The 19,313-nt window shown below is 35.8% G+C and overlaps 1 protein-coding gene across 9 annotated transcripts in view; it reads left to right on the top strand.

Moving 5' to 3' along the window:
- TUSC3 (tumor suppressor candidate 3) overlaps positions 1 to 19,313 on the top strand; it is a 289,103-nt gene that overhangs the window by 252,503 nt on the left and 17,287 nt on the right. For 4 of the 9 annotated variants that reach the window (XM_045455141.1, XM_045455177.1, XM_045455169.1 and 1 more), the window contains 2 exons: positions 155 to 229; positions 3,775 to 3,865. In XM_045455141.1, the coding sequence (XP_045311097.1) occupies positions 155 to 229; positions 3,775 to 3,865 (166 nt within the window). Of the gene's footprint in view, positions 1 to 154; positions 230 to 3,504; positions 3,658 to 3,774; positions 3,866 to 8,224; positions 8,286 to 14,693; positions 14,991 to 19,313 lie in introns of those variants that run through there. The other 5 variants (XM_045455151.1, XM_045455183.1, XM_045455155.1 and 2 more) reach the window with 4 other exon arrangements.

Raw genomic sequence — 19,313 nt, 5'->3', positions numbered from 1 at the left:
AATTTTGTGTTGGATAATAAGAATAAGTCCTATCTACCTCTGTGTACAGTTGCAACTTAATGATTCTGGAACAGAACACATCGTGTTCAGATCCAGAAAAATTAATAGATTTTATCCGCATGTATTTCTGCTGTTTCCTTGACAACTACTATAGATGCTGCTATCACCATGGGGATGGTTCTTCTAAATGAAGCAGCAACATCCAAGGGAGATGTTGGAAAAAGACGGAGTAAGTCTGTGTTGCTATTTTTGTAGTTTTGCTTTAGTCTTAAGGTTCATTTAAATAAAATGGGAAATGTATAAAAGTCCTTAGAAAACAAATTTCTAAAGAAATGTTCTGATTTAAGTGTTTTTGGAGGGCTTTTCTGTTTTGTTTTTGTTTGTTTTTTGGGTTTTGTTTTGTTGTTGTTTTACTTTTTTTTTTTTTTTTTTGGACGTGTGTGTACAAATACTTAAAAATATATTTCTTCCAAAATGGGTGTGGGCAATTTTCTGTGGAATTGCGTATAAAGGAAAGCTGTTACCCTTGTCAGGGCTGCTCTGACCCATGTCTACTGAAGCTGAGTCTCCGTAGTAATGTCCACACTACAGAGTGACATAAAATTCTCTGTTCAGAGTCTTCAGAGACTTTATTGATTAAGGCTGTGTTCCTTTTACCCCAATCATCAGGCATACATTCAAGGACTCTGTTTTCACATGGGTTTTGTACACTGAAATATAATACCTTTCCACTACCTCCAAACCTCTTTTGATCAACATTTGAAAAAGGGGTGATCTGTTGACAGTGTCTCTTCCAGGGTCTTTGCCTTTCCCGTTGGTATTCCAAGATTTACAACTGTACGGATTTCCAGTATTCTGTTTCTAAGCAAGTTAACTAGGTTTTATCCTTTCTTCCTTCCTTCCTTCCTTCCTTCCTTCCTTCCTTCCTTCTTTCATTTATTTTTTTTATCCTTTGATAGAACTATTCCTTTCAGGGGGTTGGAGAAAAAAAATACATTTTTATGAAGTAATAGATTTTGGCTAGACAAAGGAAGAACATATGAAAAAAATCTACCCTCAGGAGCATAGGTTAGGAACGAAGAGAGGGCCTTAAATTTCCTGCCACAAACCTTTTTACAGTATTATCAGATCCCTATATAATTTTTGATTAAACCCATAATTAAATTTTTCCCAATACTCTGCATTTCTGGAAACCTTTTACACCCTGAATTTATTTATAGGTATCCAAGAGACACATAATTTATCTTAGTTTAAAATAAAAATCTAGACTTATTTTCTCTTGTAAGTATCACCTATGGTGACATGTATATAAATAAATCATTGTGATTTCTAAATAGTTGTCTTAAGTGTTAAAATATTTTGGATGTAATTTACAGTTTAGTCTGTCCTTTGTTGTCCCATGATTTACTATTGTAAAGAAACTACTCAAGACTCTAATGCATAAGTAATGTTCAGAATATCATTTTATGATATACCTATCAAACAATATGATGCTCTTGGAAATGACAGATAATGTTTATGTTATTTATTATATGTCCTGTCTTATTAAAGTAGGTAATGGTAAGAAATACATAAATTTTTAATCTTACAACATCTGTGAAGTTTATAAAATCAGTACTTCCAACTTTCCTCTTGGTAGAAATTTCTCTGCATATCACTCCAGCCCCAGCACTGTCAAACTATTTATTCATGTGTAGTTTGAGAGGAAGAGACATGGGAAATATATTTTACAATTATTCCTTTTTGATATATAATAATACAATGGCTGAGATTGTAATTGTTCAGGTCAGAATGATTGTGTCATAGCATTTTCTCACAAGTCTGTTAACTTGTCTGGGCTGCAGTGGTTCATTCAGTTAATTACTACCTCCTCACTAGTACTCACTCAGTTCCGCTCCCTTCCCTATATACGAGGACTTGACTAATACTGTTTTGTTCCACTGCGCAGAATCAAGTAAATATATTGTTTTACTTGATCATGTACTTTGAGCTTCATTGATCATGGAGCACCAAAGTGGCAAAGGGAATAAAAGGGTTTTACTTAGCTTCTAAAAATTAGAAAAAAAAAAAAAAAAAGAAAGAAAGAAAAGAAAGGAAGGATGAAGTGTTTGATAAAAATACCAAATGTGGTGAGGTATGAAATAAAGCATCAGGTAATTAATTATGGGTTTAGTAACATTGTTATAAGCAGGGATGTTTTAACATTGTTACATCTAGTGCCTGGTGTCTGTCATAGTTGGATAGTCCACACATTTTTAAAAAGGTGTTTTTTTCATTTTGAGGTATTCAACCAGATTTTTACTTTATCGTCTGCCAATATTCATTTGAAGTTCAACTGCATGAACTTTGTCTGAAATGAAATGTCACAGAGGCTGCAATTGAATGCTTTTAAGCGCTTATGACTTTCAACAATTTGTACTCAAAACTGATTGATATTCCTGTAGAATTGAATGAAAACTGACAGATTTCTAGACCATTTTTTGACAGTATCATACCTTACCTGCTGCTTGATTTCCAGGAGTGTAATTAAACCCGGTCTCAGACCTGCTAGAAGAATACTTTTAAATGTATTTTATCATTATGGAAGTGTATAGAACTGCTAACTTTTCCTTGTTCTCCTGTGCCTTAGTATTTCATTTCTTTATTCCTCTTTCTTTTACAATTATTTCAGATTTTTTTCAATATTTTCTAAGAATTACCTGAAACTAATGAAAGTATACAAGTATTGTGCAAATGTTTGATTCTTAAGACATGCTTAAATTTTTCTTATTAAGAGCTAACTCCAGTTTCTACTTATTTATGGCATAGATTTAAGTCAGTTTCAATTTTTTAAAATGTATTTAAGTTTTTCATAATTCTAAACATGTCTGCATTTAATTGGCTCAGATTTTTAACAAGTGTTTTAATTTTATGAACATATATTTTACCAATAGAAATAAATTTTGTTTAAATACCCAATATATTTTCATATGTACTCCCATTGCATATGTTACAGATATTATTACTCTTTTAGAGTAAAATCTTCCTAACCATAACAGAAAGAAAAGAAAACAAAAAAGTATTTTCCCTATTGTCAACTTGCCTGGTTTAAAGTGGTAGGGGAAACCTAGACCACAGCACCTCTTACTGTAATACTGGCCTTCCCTACCTTCGTGAAAACAAACAACTCTTTGACACAGTGACCTACAATGTGGGGGGATGTCCCCATTTTGGCTTTCCAGAATCCACATGACTTTGCTCCTGAAGCCTTTATTCTTAACTTTTTGTCCACCAGGATGACTATTTCTAAGTAATAGGCTTTTACCGAAGCAGTAGTCAATAATCTAAAATAACATTTCCTTGTAAATATTGCATGGCACCTGAAAAAAGTAAAATTATAGTTACTTTTCTGATAATGCAAATGTCTATGCTAATATAGCCAATGCTTTATAATGCAGGGGCTGATAATCATGTTTGTGGTTTTCACATATTTTGTCTTGTTTTGATCCCTCTGGGGCATTTTAGTACTCGTAGGAACTCTCTACGAGAAGAAAACCACCAGAAGACTTAGATCAGTCACTTTTGTTGTTTTCATACCCCAAATAGTCCATTTTCATTGAGAAGAATGTGGAAAATAATGAATACATTGTATTTTGGATTATCTGGTTTGTTGTGCCTGTATGTGCCATGAACTATTAAAATGTAAGTATACTGTTATTAATTGAATGCATTTCAAAAACACGCATTTGGGTTGCATGTGTCTAGACCCTAATAGCATTGTCTGTCTCTTTCTAGTAATTTGCCTAGTGGGATTAGGCCTGGTGGTCTTCTTCTTCAGTTTTCTACTTTCAATATTTCGTTCCAAATACCATGGCTATCCTTACAGGTAATATCATTATATTAATGTGTGTGTTTGTGTTTTTAACTAATAAACAGAATTTCCGTGGGTAATACATATTTAAAGGCTAACATAAAGTAGCTAACTCATTTGCCAAGTGACTTTAAACTCAGTTAAGCAAGTTTTTGAGCACCTACCATGTGTTCGGCTTAGACTTTGCAGAGGAGTTATTAGGCACGGGCCCTGTTCCCAGGCAGGGTATAGTTTCATTTTAGAGATACGTATTACATATGTATTATATATGTACATATAATAAAATGGGTGTAGCTTTGTGGAATTCATCAGAATTTCTCTCTCTTGTTTTGTCTGTCCATCTGATCATTCACATGCAGATTCTCTGGCTTCCTCAGGTTCATATAGGATACATGTTTCCTTCATTTTATTTCTAGCATCTCTCAGAGCTAACAAAATACAGTGTAGGAAAGCAGTATGAACCCGAAAAGATACCAATTTTACATTTGACAGCTGTTATTCCTTTATTAGTCTAGCACATGGATTTATGCTACAGTTACCTTAGTTGTGGTAGATCCTGCTTTGGGTTTTGTTTTTATTGCACTGCATCATTTTCCTTTTGAATAAGCTTTTATTTTTTTCTCAGAAATTTTAATCAGCTCTCTTGTGAATGATCATGGTAATAAGCAGATGATACACATCACAAGAGCAAGTTTTGCTAAAAGGACTGCAGAGATTACATGCCAAAGATTTGGACAAATCCTGAGCTAAATCCTAAAAACCTGACAGTCCAGGGGAATAATATCTATTTGTACAACTAGTTCACTGGAGGAAAAAATAAAGGTGATAGCAGAAGCAAGAGTGACAGAGGTAATAAATGAATGAAAGAGAGAAATAATCCTAAGAAGAGTAGAAATGTAAGATGTTGATAAGGAAGTAAAAGAAATTTCCTCCCACTGAACTGTTGTGTGTGAGAAGCTTGGTCAGTTATGAACATAACGTAGCACCACATTCTCAAACGGCTTCCATTCCCAGAAGGGTGTATCTGTGGCACAAGCATTGTAGTACTTGATTTAAAAGAAAAAAAAAATCAACTTGCTCTTCTCAACAAAAGCAGTTTGTAAGGAACGAGAGAATGAGGTATAGGACACCATCATCAGAGGAAAAGGAAAACATGCGCAAGATTCCCGAAGGCATGTGCTGGTCTGAGAACTTACGGACGGAAAGACATTTGTGGCTATCCGTCTTCACAGAGAGTGAGGCCCTGCGTTTAACCTTAAGGACCAAGGGCTAACTTAATGTACTCATTTGTGGCAGACATACACTGAAGTGGGCTTGCAAAAGAAAAGAAGAATGAGTTCTCATCCAAGACCAGATCCTTGACTTTGAGATGAACTGCAAGGACAAGTACACTTTTTTCCTTTAAAACGAATGAAAAAACTGCCCACTGCTTGCCTACCGTGGATAATATCTGTCCTGTGGATAAAACTGTTAAGCTCTCCCTTCGTGAAAATGCACATTTGAACATAACAGCATACACTAATTTAAAAATCACCTTTAGCCAGGGACGTCAGTTCTAGTTCTCCCTTTTAATAACAATGTCTGAGAATTACAACTTTTGTATCAAAAAAATACCACTTATAGTTTAGAGGTAATTCTGAACACAGTTCTGAATTTTTATTAGTTCCTCATAATTTTGAATTCTGTTTAATCTACAGTCTTTCATTTCTTCTGTATGTAGTCATCTTTACGTGTTTTATTTCTGTTTTGACTTCAGTCTTAAACGTCACAAAATCTTAAACCCTTACACCCTTCATGTTATTTTCTCAGTACTTCGCGCTGTTATTTTTGTTGATCTTTCTAACTTTTGAAGGGGATAGGATCTGCATGAAATATTTATCCTGTTTCCTTCAATCTGTCCCACATTTTAGTCTTAGGGGTTTTTTTGTTGTTGTTTTTCTACAGTATCAGTAGGTTTCACACCATCACTAACTCTCCTAGGTTCTCTGTTAGGTTTCAGTAAGCAAACTTCCTGGATTTAAATTCCTGATCTGTTACTGGATGTGTGACCTTGGACAAGTTACTGGACTCTTCTGAACACTGGTTTTCTCATTTGTAAATGGAAAAAAAAAATTTACATGCTTCATAAGACTCTTGTCAGGATTACATGAGAGAATGCATGTAGATTACTTAACACAATACCGGATACACGGTAAATGCCACATAGTATTAATTACTCAACAACTGTAAGTTGCTAATTATCAGTATTATTCAATAACTAAGTTGCTAATTATCATCATTAATTCAGATGTAAATATTTCAAACTCATTTGTATTTAATCTCCTTTCCTAAGCAGGATTTTCTTTACACTGAAGATTAAGTAACTGTTTTATATTTGCATGATTCAGTTGAGTGAAGAACAGATTTTCCCTGAACCTTTTGATGAACTTAATTGGACTCCTGAGTCCCTTGAAACTACCGGTGAAATATCAAGATTATTAAGAATTTGGTCTAATTACCATCTGAGCCATGGTTCAGAAAGGAAATTTTATTCCAGTTGTAGCAATGAATTCCTTTTGTATATTAAATAAAGATTAACTTTAGGCTTGTCCCATCTTCAAAGAAAAGCAAAGAGCTAGTAGTGATACACGATAGTCTTCAGTAATAGGTAATTTCCCATTATTTTTCAGGGACACACTTTGACCTACAAAAAATCAAAAAATTTCCATAAAAGTACTTATGACCCATGTCTCTCGTTTGGTAAAAAACTAAAATGAACCATTCTCTGTTAATTACCACTTCGCTTCCTGTTTATAAAACTCTTTAGAGAGAGAGAGAGTGGCAGAATGGACAGATAATATTTACAGTCAGAAGAGTGGAGTTCAAGTTTAATGTATATTATAGTGATTGAGATCTCTAACTCTGCAGTCACACAGATCGGGAGTTTGAATCTTAGACCCTCTCTTCACTAACTTTGAGACTTGGACTTAGTCACTTAAGTTCCTGGTCTTATTTTTCTTCATTTCTAAAATAGTGTTTTAGTTTCTTTATGGGGTTTGGAGACAGGCTCAGTTGTTAGGTTTGTGTCACGTTAACATTAATGCTGTATCGTTTGCCAAGATACTTAACTCTGCTGAGCTTCTTTCTTCATTGGTAAACTTGGTAGAACACCTGTCTCAGAATGTTGTGGGGAAAAATTATATAATTCGTAGAGCCTGAAATGTAGGCTTCTCGATTAATATTGCTTCGCCTACGTCTTACCTTTACAATAACTTCAGCATTTTACCTCATTACATTTGTGTTCAGCATTTTACTTCATTACATTTTTCACTAAGTATTCATACAGAACTGTTTCATGTATTCAAGTCATTTTCATTCTGTAATACTGTATGGTATTATAGAGAGAAGTCCTTGAAAATACCTTTTTTGTATCTCCAAAGTGCTGTGCACATAGTAGGTGCTCTTCATATTAGTTGAACGTTGAACTCAAAAACATTTTTTATTTATTCCTCATCTAAATGCAATAGGAACCGTTAAGATAGAAAAGTAGTGGGGAAAAAAGAGTACTGGTTTGCCACATTGCACAACTCCAGAAGATGGAATTCACATCAAATGACACCCCATGGAGTTGTCAGGGTATTCCACACACCTAAAGGGATGTGTGGTGTGTTGGAAGATAATTATTTCAGAAACCAGAGCTATAAAGATACTTATTGCAAACTCAGATTGATTCTTAGCTGGCTGACATCAAATATTAAAAATCTATTATTAATTAAAATTGCGTATAATGGACATAGACACTATCTTCTATTGTTTTTTTAAAAAAATACTTGTAGTTCCTGATGTCCTTGGCTATTTTGGGAGATAATGAGTAACAAAAAATGGATTTACCTTCAGTGATGGAAAATACACAGATAGCTGGAAATGAGAGCTATTTGTATGAATTTTGATAAAAGTATGATACTGAATAAGTACAGCAGGGCCAAAAAATCCCAGGGTACAGTATTAGAGCAGTATCACATTAATTTCTATATCTTACATGTGGATCTTTCATCTGTAGAGACCATATTAAATATAGCCTTGAGCCGTACAGATATAAAAGTAGTATCAAAATGGTGTGGTGATCAGCCCATAATACATGTAACTGCTAAGAATTTCACTGGGATTGTCTTTCTCCTGCTGGGTTCCAGCTTTGAAGAATGACCTAAGTGACCCAAGATGTAGAGAGGATTCGGGGAAGAGCTGGAATGCTCTAAAAGCACCATTGTCTGGCCCTTCTCTTGTGTAGATAAGGAATACAGTGCTAAATCTTGTAGTAATACTGTGCAAATGGAAATTGAATCTTAAGGACTATTTTTTCCATATTGTTGTATTTCATTGTGGTGTATTGGAAAGTGATCTGGACTGAGTGAGAAGATATGATTTGGACCATGGCACTTTAAAACTGTAACCTCAGGCAAGTCTTTTCATCTTCTCTGAGCCTCAGTTTTCCTCATCTTTCAAATAAAGGCCATAATATTTATCTCATGAGTAAGACAAGTTGTAGCAAACTATCGTTTTACAGACGTAAGATAACTTTTAACTGTGAGACCCCACATTCCCGTCGTGGGCTACTGTGCTTAGCGGCTTTACAGACAAGCCCTCAGATACAAATCTCAAGCAATAGACTCTGACCCATGGAATTAACCATCTGACAAGCAGTATATTTTTAAAATACTCCTATATGTGCATACGCACTCCACTCCAAACAAAATGTAATTTCATTTAGTTACCTGTGTTTTATTACTTTAAGGAGGAAAGCAGAACCAAAACAAATGACAGAAATATACTGAACTCTGCCTAGGACAGATGTAGTCTCAGCCCTTTTTCAACTAACGAAAATGTCAAGATAATAAAATAAAATACAAGTCTCTGAAATATGTACTAAGATTTTTTAATTTTTTAATGTTTATTTATTTTCGAGAGAGAGTGTGTGTGTGAGCAGGGAAGGGTCAGAGAGAGAGGGACACACAGAATCCAAAACAGGCTCCAGGCTCTGAGCTCTCAGCACAGAACCCAACACGGGACTCAAACTCACAAATCGTAAGATCATGACCTGAGCTGAAGTTGGATGCTCAACCGACTGAGCCACCCAGGCGCCCCTCTGTACTAAGATTTTTAATCAACATTTGGTAATTTCAGCAGTAAATACTAGGAACCTCTACATAAGGCCAAAATAATTTTTGTAGAAATTTGTTTTGTTCCTTGACGTTTTGTACTGCACATTCCAAGCCCTTCAACCTCAGAACACATAGTCTGAGCAGACACACACACACACAGATAGCTCTCGAGGGTCAGTTCCGTCTTGAAAGTGCAACTTTCTCCACCATCCAGCAACCCACTGAAAACAGGAAAAGCATAGGGAGCTCCCATGGCCTAGAAGACTTTTTGCTTCTTCACCTTTCCCCCAGCCTTAGTCCACACACTAGCTTTATGTTTTTTCCCCAGAAATAGTATCCACATTCCTGATCATGTCTAATCATTAATAATCATGTTAGACAAACTGTTACTAAGTTTCTCTGTGTTCAGGCCATGTAGAGAAGTGGCCTTGGCAGTAGATTTGACCCCTGGTGCCCTGTGCGACCTTAGATACAGAAAGGTTTCCATACTCAAAGATCTCTTCCCTTCTCCTAATAAAGTCCTGAATTTCCTTGGGCCTTGTTTTAGATCGTTTCCTTCAGACTTGAAACTTTTTCTGGGTTCAGTAATTTATTATTACAAAGCAAAGAAGCAGGTTAAAGAGGCCTAGCTAACAGCCATAATGTACTTCTCCCTTGCAGTCCCTTAGAACATTTAATAGAGAGTTAAGGTTAAAAAAAATCTCAAGAATAGGAATCATTGAGTTCCACCAACTACAAGGCCAAACAGGAGTGAAAAATCAAGTAGTGGGCCATCCACACTGTCTGGAAAGAAGCAAGGCTTTTCCTGTCTTCTATACTTTTTTTTTTTTTTTTTTTTCAAAACCAAAATGAAGTGTGAGCAACTGCTGATTGAACACATGAATGATTTCTGTAAGACAGAGTGTCTTGTAATCAGGTCTCCCTGACCTAGTTTGAGAATAGGCAGTAAGTATAGTACAGAAGAAAATTGTGTCCACCCGAAGAGCTCAGAGAACTTAACAAGCTCCCAGTTGGACAGAATTCATTCATTTAAGAGCATTGTGTACATGCTGGTATTTTTTAAACACCAACAAAAGACAGTTTAAGGTAAGTAAAAACAAACTGCACGCCACTGTTTCATCCCTATTTAAATATTTCACAGGAAGAAAAAAGGAATAAACATGCTGTGCATATAATCAGTGTCTCCAGTGACCAAAACCGGAGGTCTCTTCTCGTTCTACAACTCACATAATCATTCTAGCACTTTAGTTGACCAGCTCCTCTTTGAAACGTTTTACCTTGGATTTTGTAACACGATACTTTTACACCTTCCTTTTTCCTTCCCAATTATTTCCCACTTCCATATGCAAGTCAGATCCTGACCACCTTTCTCCTGAGATCTAGAACCAGACCTGAATACCACATTACCACCTCACCCCCCACATGGCTAAAGGGCAGCCTCCTCTGTGCTCCAAACCTATTTTCTGCTCTTCTCCCCATTTTCCCTAAGACGATGTTCTTCTCACAGTCCTAGAGGAGTCACTCGTCTGGGCCTCCATCACTTTCTGTTCCCACTGCTGCCCTCTTGATACACGTGGGCCTTTTTCAGACTATCCCCTAAGCTTATCTCCCAATGTATAGTCATTATCTTCCATAAGCAATCACTTATTGTAGAGTAATACAGAATTAATTTAAGGTATGCACAGATTATGTTGCTTTATCAAAATCCATTAATGGATAATAACAAGAAAGAGGGAAAAAGCTAATACATATTCCTTTACATGATCTAGATAAGCAAAAAGGAAAAAAATATGAAATTTTTCATAATCAACACCTAAGTTATCGATGTCAATTCTTTGGCTTGTTTATCTTTTGAACCTAAGAAGGGATTATACCATACATATTTTATAAGCTACTTTATCCCTCTCATATACATCGTGAATAGATTTTAGTGCCATTAAGTATTCTACAATATGATTTTACTAGCGACATAAAATCCATTGTATCCATCACCTTAAATTCTTTCAAGTTTGATTCCGTCTGTGTCCTCTATTTCTTCTTATAACACACACAGCCTTCATCATACCCTATGACGTAGTAGTACACGAGTCAGCACCTATTGCCTGTGGACCACATCTGGCCGCCTGGCCATTTTTGTGTGCCACGTAAACTAGGAAGTGTGTTTACAGTTTTAAGTTAAGGGGGGGGGGGGATATCTTGTGACGTGTGAAAATTATTTAAAATTCAAATTTCAGTATCCATCAAGAGTTTTATCAGTACACAGCCAGATTCATTTGTTTCTATATCGTCTATGGGCTGTATTTGCACTACAACAGCTTCGTTGAGTGGTTTCAACAGAGACTTCTAGCCCACAGTGTGTATTCACTTTCTGGGCCTTTTACAAAAAGTGTACGGACTCCTCATTTAGACATACTGAATACAACACAGTGTTATTGTCATTCTTTGGCACATTTCTGCACTCAGCCCCTTTAGCCTAAGCCACTATCGCTTCATTTAACTTATTCTCAAAGTCAGAGTTTTGCCTTATATGCTTGTTTTTCAATTCCTCTAACACTTTGACTTGCCGTCATATCAAGTATATCACTGTGCTATACTTAATTTTGTCTGGGTCTTACTTTCCTCTGGAAGAGAAATATAATGGCCATGACCTTTAGTCATTACATGTGTTACAACCACCCTTCTATACATGATATTCTCGTATACGATAGGTGGTCAATAAGTCTTTGCAGAATACTGATTGAGATGGACAATGTTTGGCCCAAATTTGAGAAAATAACTACCATTTTAAACAATGTTTCTCTAGAAAAACTTATTTTGAATTTCAGATAATAACCTTGCTACCAACTTTTAGAACCTTGTTTCTCAGCAAGTCAAGGACTACATTTTTATGTAAATAAAATGTGTCCTAGTGTGAGAGAGTAATTGGGAAAGAGCCGGACCTGGAAGGTGTTTTGAGATTTCCATCCCACCCCTTCTTTGTATACACAGTCTCCTCTGCATCAGTGATGTGCTCTAAACAATAATCAAGTTACACAGACTAGAAGGGAATAGTTGCACCCATTTAACCTAGAAAAAGGGAGAGTTTCTGGGACCTAACTGTGCTGGTTCTACCCGGCTCTCTAATCCTCCTGTGTAGAACTCACCAGCCTGGCCTCCAACTTCTACTAGTACTTGAGTTCGTTGACCATACATACAGTCACTTCAAAGCCAGTCACAGTAGTCCGTGTCTGTCACACACATGCCGACTACCATGAACTGTGAGGAAAACCATTCATGACAGGGTGGAGGAGAGTCTAGACAGAAGTTGCTGGTGGCACCCAAGGCAGCTGCTCCCTCTCTGAGGAAAGCAGCCACAGCCCTGAAAAATACATTTCAAATAAGAGGAGGCTACTCTGGTTTGCTATTCAACAGTTTTCGTATTACACAAGTATTTAATACCTTTTTACAGTAAGCATTATTGGAAAGATAATATCCAAGCATTATTAGAAACATAAATATATGAGAACTGTTATGCCCTAAAATTACTAGACAGGTAAATGAAAAGAAAAAAAAAATCGTGTCAGAATTTGATGTGTAAGACTGAGGGACAAGTCCCGAGTGGTGAAATCCATATGAAACATTCATACTGGAATATACATTGGCTATTTAATATTAATATTCATGTTAATATTGAATGATTACCTAGAGAATAACAGTGTATCCTTCTCTAAGAAGCATTTTAAGCAAACAGTTTTGACAGGCTTCAAGCTGTCCAATGTCTTCAAACACTTGTAAACTTGTAACGCTTTTTATGAAAAAGATTTTAACCATAAAAGAACAGGAAGTACTCTGTTAAACTTATCCTTCATTGTAGAACAACAGTATCAGTTCAAGATAAAATATATATTTGTCATTGCACAAAAGAATAAAAACAAAGGATTGTTTTAATAGCTTTTTAGAAGAAATAAGTATTTTAGTTTGGGAAAAATCCCTAGCATGAACCAATAATGTGGTAACTAAGGATTCTTAGTTTATTTTAATATTAAGAAGATACAGAGATCCTTTTATTTTGTAAATTTAACATCTAAAAATGATAGAATCTTTTTTTGCTTTTCCAGCTCCCAAAAGTTAGGAAGTATAAGATGATCACAGGGGTCATATTACTGTTTTTGCTCTTACGGTAAAGTATTTTTAGCGGTGATAAAAGGTGATCTTTAGTGCACCACACCTTGAAATGTTCAGACCATGTTTAGAAAACAAAAACCAACACCCTACCAATCCTCAGTTTTGTTAAAGTTATAATTTTTTCAACTTTACATTTTAAATTGTTTATGGTCAAGTTTTCTTTTTATCATTAACCCTCCTTCTTCAGTTAGCTTTAATCTTTAGGGGAAGCTTAAAATGCATGACGGAAAATGCCAGAGTTCCTCTCCAAAGGCCACAACCACGTGCATTGCCATCAGTGTTAAGGATTGTGTGGCCTGAACGGCAGCTGCTGCTGAATGCGCCGGGGACGTTTCCTGCGGACATTCTTGTTCTCAGAGGGGGTTAGCCTTGCGGTTCCTCAGCCAGAACTTGCTAGTTTGAAAACAGAAGCAAGGTCTTGTTGCATCTAGGTATCAGCACATGATTTCCACCCTTTACTAATTCCTCAGAGACAGATACACAGAGTAATTGTTTTAGTTTGCATAGCATGTTTACTTTATAATTACATTATATAACATTTTAAGTATTTACTGCAGATTTTATGTAAGGTTTTATTTTTTTTAGTAGTGTTTACTTTGAGCACATAGTGTCACTAGGTTTGTAAAGTACAAGCTCTAGAAAGAACTCTGGAGATCATCCAAACAAACGTTCTTCTCACTAATGAGGAAACCGAGGTTCAGAAAGACCAAGAAATATATGACGAGGATTAAACTTACTAAGCTTAGTTTTCCAGCTACATGACTTTTCAGCTATAGCAACCATTAAGTTCATTTTTGTTTTAATGTTCAGTTAAAACGTGGTTTGTCTCTGGTTGTCCTCCAAAGTTGTGTTGTCAAGACAAAAAAACCACCACGTGTTAGAAAAAGGTACAAATCTCAAACAAAGTCAGTCAATGTTGTTTAAACTGACTTACCATTCTACAAGTTCTATTTCTGTTCATAGATTAAAACTTTGCTTAGGGAAGTTAAAAACAGCGATCTTCTGCTTTCATTTCTGTATGGACAAGCATCCATTTGTGTTTCCTCAGAATCTGATGACACCATTTACATGTACGTTCTTTTTGGTTCAATATAATTCAGTTATATATTTCATTTAAAAGAGATCAAGTGTTCAGTTATTTTGTGTAAGTGAATGAATTGCGGATTCAAGAGAGAAAAGAATTTTGTTTTAATCCATCCACAGTTTTTATTCTTTTACTTACATTGCCAGTTTAAATGCTGATTTAACTATGCTCTAACCAGCAATGAGAGCAGTTCATAGAAATAGGGTATTTTACCCAAACTTAAACACCACTAGTTCAAGTTCTTATCAGCATCTCTCCCACCCCTGCCTCTTCTCCCCACAAGCGTGACCCCATTTCAGGAACTAGTTCAGAGAAAATGCCCCGATAAGAAAGGAAAATGAGGTGAATTAATTATAATTATGACATTTTATATTACATTTACATGTAGTAATTTAGAATGAATAAAAAGCATATTGTGTTTCCTTATTTTCAGCATATAATTTTCTTTCTTTTTCAGCTTTTTAATTAAATGAAGCCAAGTGGGATTTGCATAAAGTGAATGTTTACCATGAAGATAAAGTGTTCCTGAGATATATTTTGAATTCTTGAGTTCATTTCCACATTGTGATAATCTAGCTTATTCTTGTGTAATTTTTTTTAAATGTGAGTTTTCCTGGTAAATTTAAGTTATGGAAGTAGATGGCTCAATTTCATATTAGCACTGGAAAGAACAAAGGAGACATTGAAATGTTTTTGAGCATATTATAGTCAGCGTATGCCTTAGGACTGAAATAAATGACAATGTAATTATCAATTCATGTGTTAGAACTGTTCACTCATTAGTAAGGAAAACCACAATGTTAGTAAGAGGAAACTATGAAATATATGTTAAAGAATCCTTAAGGTTGTACAGAGATAAGGTGTATGCATGAAAATGTCACAGTGAAACTCTACTCTTTGTCACTTCAGTATAAAGGATACGTGTATGATTACAAATAATGTTTTGTTCTTATTAATCATAATTAGATAAAGAGGGAGCTGGATGAATAGTGCCTATAACTGGAAGCCTAACCTGGGAAGTGGAGGTTTTTTCCTAGGATACAAATTTTAAAGCAAACAGGACCAAATCAACAAGCTTGAAGGCATCAGATGAGGGAAGCCTCCCGCCCAAACTAGACATTAATTCCTCTCTGACTTTAGAGGTGTCAGACGTCAGAGCAGTCCTTCTCTCATTTCACTTCCGGGACGAGTTCTCAGAGCTGACTGGTTGCTGAAATGCAACCAGTTTTAAAATTTAGATGTTAAGTTGAAACCCTCTTTAGTTTTAAATACATCTTCAGCTAGAGCACTGTGATAGACTCACTGAGAATTCCTTCTGTAGGGGTGGGGCACAACGGGCTTCCCTAGCCTTCTCTTCTTTTCCCAAGACATGGAAACTTCCCAGCAGTGTGGATGAACCTGGAGTCAGAGAAGTCTGGTTATGTACCTGCTGGGCCCCAGAGTTTGGGGGAATTAGTCATACTTTTTCTGTCTTCCCTCTTTGGAAAGTGTAAAATGAAACCAAAATTAGACTATAAAAAAAGAAAAAATCCAGGAATCCAGACTTAGAACTACAAAACTAACCCAATGTGGCCATTTTCCCCATGTTCCATGGCAAAAGTTTGCAATTAAAACTTGGTTCCCTGAATCCAGATAGCTAGAGAGTAGTCATCCTGTACATGGGTGACTCAGTGAAGCTTTCTATTATGTTTGTATGTCGTCTTTTAATTTATAAAGCGCTTTGGTAGATTTTTTTTTCTTTACAACAACCCTGTAGACAGGAATATAAATTTTGTCTGACTTACAAAAGCACTAGAAGCTGAAAGCTGCAAAGAATAGAAAAACAGAGCCTGTAACTGGGCTTTCAAACTCTCTAACCTGAATTTTTATTTTCTGTGGTGCTAAACAGTTGAGAAACACAATCAGCTCAATCAACTTTTTTCTTTTTCTTTCTTTCTTTTTTTTTTTTTTTTTTTTTTTTTTTTAAGATTTTGTCATCTAATTTTCATTAAGATCCAAATAATAGACCATGGAGAACTTTGTTGGTTAGGAGTTTCAGGCACACAGGTTCAAACAGGGACCAGGTGTACATCCACTGAATTTACTTATTTTGTACCTTTATGAAATTAATAAAGAATGGGAAATATCAAAGCCTATAGGGGCATATGAAGCTAAATTCCAGCGCAGTATGTATGCTAGCAAGAAGTTGTCTTGTCAAAACATGATACTCAGTGAAAATTGCAAACTAATTCAGAACTATATTCACCTTACTACATATTCCCAAATCTGTTATTAAAAAGCACATTAGGTCCCCTAGTTCCTGTTCAAAGATTGATAGGTTTAGTACTGAAATGTCACTTATGGAAAAGCATTAAATGATCATGATCATTTATTTAATGCCTATCCCTACGTAGCACTTGACATGTACATGTAACTCCATTGAGTATTTTTACAGTTTCTAAGATTCTTTGAGAAAAGACATGCAATTGAAGTTTGAGACCAGATTTTACATGTAAACATATCTTTATTATAATTACGTTGGTCTGTCCCCTTAAGGCTGAGAGTTCTTATTAAACAATATACATCTAGTCTCTATAAAGCTTAACATAGTGTTCAGTCGTGACCAAAGTCAGACAATGGCCCAGGTAAGGAGAACTTCCCTATCCCAGATTAGTAAAAGTTTTCTAGCCTATATTATGTAATTTCCTCTCAACATTAATTTTATGCCAACTATAAAGACAGGTTTTTTTTGTTTGTTTGTTTGTTTTAGCATTTTATAGCTTACAAAGCTGTTGCTTTTCTAGACTGTTGTTGCATTAGGGAAGTGATTCTAGAAGGAAATAAATTGCCTCAAGACAAGTTGTTATTGGAAAGTGCTACAGGCAAAAACTACAAAGAGTGGTTCAAATGGAGTTTGCTTTCAGAAGTTTGCATGTGGAAAACCACACATGTGATATAGGCTACCTTTACCTTTGCCAAACAATTCACATTGCAAAATTAATTTGTATCTACTATGCTATATCCTCCAGCGTCACTTTTCAACCCTATTTACTGTTTTGAAGACTCCCTTAAAAACTGATATGTTTCACCATCTCCAGTTAGAATAAAAACAATGGCTTTCCTACTTAGAATAAAAAAATCTTAACATAAAGTTCCATCTAAAGGAGTTTAATTTCTAACATCTGATGAATAAAATGTTGCATTTTGCTCAGCTGACTGTTCCTTTCATCAGATATTTCACATGAGTAAGCCTAGGAGTGTTGTGTGTATACTGTAATTTTCTTTTGTGTATACAGTAATATCCCTTGTCAATTAGCAATCCAACAAGCATGGTGATTTAGGGAGATTAGATCTTGTAACCATAGAGCTTGACAAGTACTCCCTTTCTTGCTATTAGGAGAACCTCCCTAAAGGTACGTGAACAGAGTAGTTATTTCTAAACAAGGCATATTATTTTGAAATCAAACACAGTAAACACTGCATTTTAAAAGTACTGGTAACAAAGGCAAACACATTAACTAGAGCATCAAGGAACAGAACAGTTGAGTGAACTTTAGGAGACAGTGTTCCTCAGAGCTCATTAACCATTCGGTTTAAAATATTAAAACGAGGTTTTTCATATTCTAGCAAGAAGCTGTACTGGGTCAAACCAATAATTTACCTAATAGAATTTTTCTAAGAGTGGGAAAAGGGGGACCATAGTAGTCACACTAAAATGGTACAAGTATGTTGATGTTAGCCTCTGAATTCCTTTATTTAATTCATGACCGTATGTCATTTATGAATCTTTCCATACTCCTTTTGTTATCTACTTATGTCTGAGATATATATATGCTGTGTTTTTATCATATAACAGTCTTAAGTATATACAAAGTTTTAATAAAGTATCACACATTCGGACTATAATAGGAAAATCAGGTCACTTGTTGGTACATGTAATTCCATTAAAAATGATGCATACATATAGGCAATGAAAATGGCAAGATGAAAAACTCTAAGGACTCATGCACTCCACAGAACACTAGGAAGACTGGCAGTGTCCCTCAATATTGCTTGAAGTCTGAAAGACAGTGAAAGGTTGACAGCAACCCTATGAATGCTTAAACAAAATATGACTGAAACTCAAATGGATAGTTTAATGGCATTTTAATCTTAGTCTCCCCAGTCAGCAGTGGTCTTAAAAATGGCAGCCTGTGTACCTGACTGTAGAGGAGGCAGAATGCTCCTGTTCCTAAGGAATAGTGTTTTGACCTGAGGATTACTGGGAGAATTCAGGCAAGGGGTTTGTCTTTGTTTCACCTAACTCGAATTCCTCAGGGTAGAAAAGTGACTACTAGGGTGTTTCTCTGAAATAACGAAATGAATTTTTGCCTCAGGCAGGAGCATGGTAACAGTTGTGACAGATATAGACACAGGGCTGAATGCCTGAATGAAAGGAAGAGCTGGAGAGTGAATTACTTTGGGGAATAAAGGCTTTGAGAAGCTGCCATGTGCCAAAACCCAGATCAGGATGCATCCTCAGAAAAGATCTGAGAAAACGCTAAGCTTTTACCTCTTGCTGATGTTTACACCCAGCCCAAGCAAGACATGAAGGCTAGAGCACAGGTGTAAAGTCCCTGGAGAAGTGCTCAAGGGTGCCCCAACAGAGTCAGTCTGCAAAAGCCCAGGGGACTAGTTTCTTTTGTTTCTTTTTCTCTCTTTTGTCTGCAGGCACTTAAGGACACCTCTGTCAAACCACTAGCTGACCACTAAACCAATGAAATACAAACTTCGCAGACCACAAATGACAACATTTTACAAAAACAGTTTTGAAAATTCACTAAATAACTACAAAACTCACAGCAAACCACAAAAACTAGTTGTGGAGAAGGAGCAGAATCCAATTTCTAGAGTTGCTTCATTACAGTATGTAGAATGACCAGTGTAGAAAACATACAAAGTATAAATTATACCCATACACAGGAAAGAACTTAACAGACACTGTCCTTAAAGCAGCAATTCAACTTCCTAAAGACTTTAGTGGTCAGTAATGTACTCAAAGAGCTAAAGGAAACCAGATGAACAAGGTATCACCAAGTAGAGAATATAAATGAAGAAA

Source organism: Leopardus geoffroyi, chromosome B1, assembly GCF_018350155.1.
Source record: "Leopardus geoffroyi isolate Oge1 chromosome B1, O.geoffroyi_Oge1_pat1.0, whole genome shotgun sequence".
In the NCBI taxonomy this organism is placed as follows: Eukaryota; Metazoa; Chordata; class Mammalia; order Carnivora; family Felidae; genus Leopardus; species Leopardus geoffroyi.
Note: the sequence above shows the minus strand (reverse complement) of the source record. Positions and strands in the feature narration are given on the sequence as shown.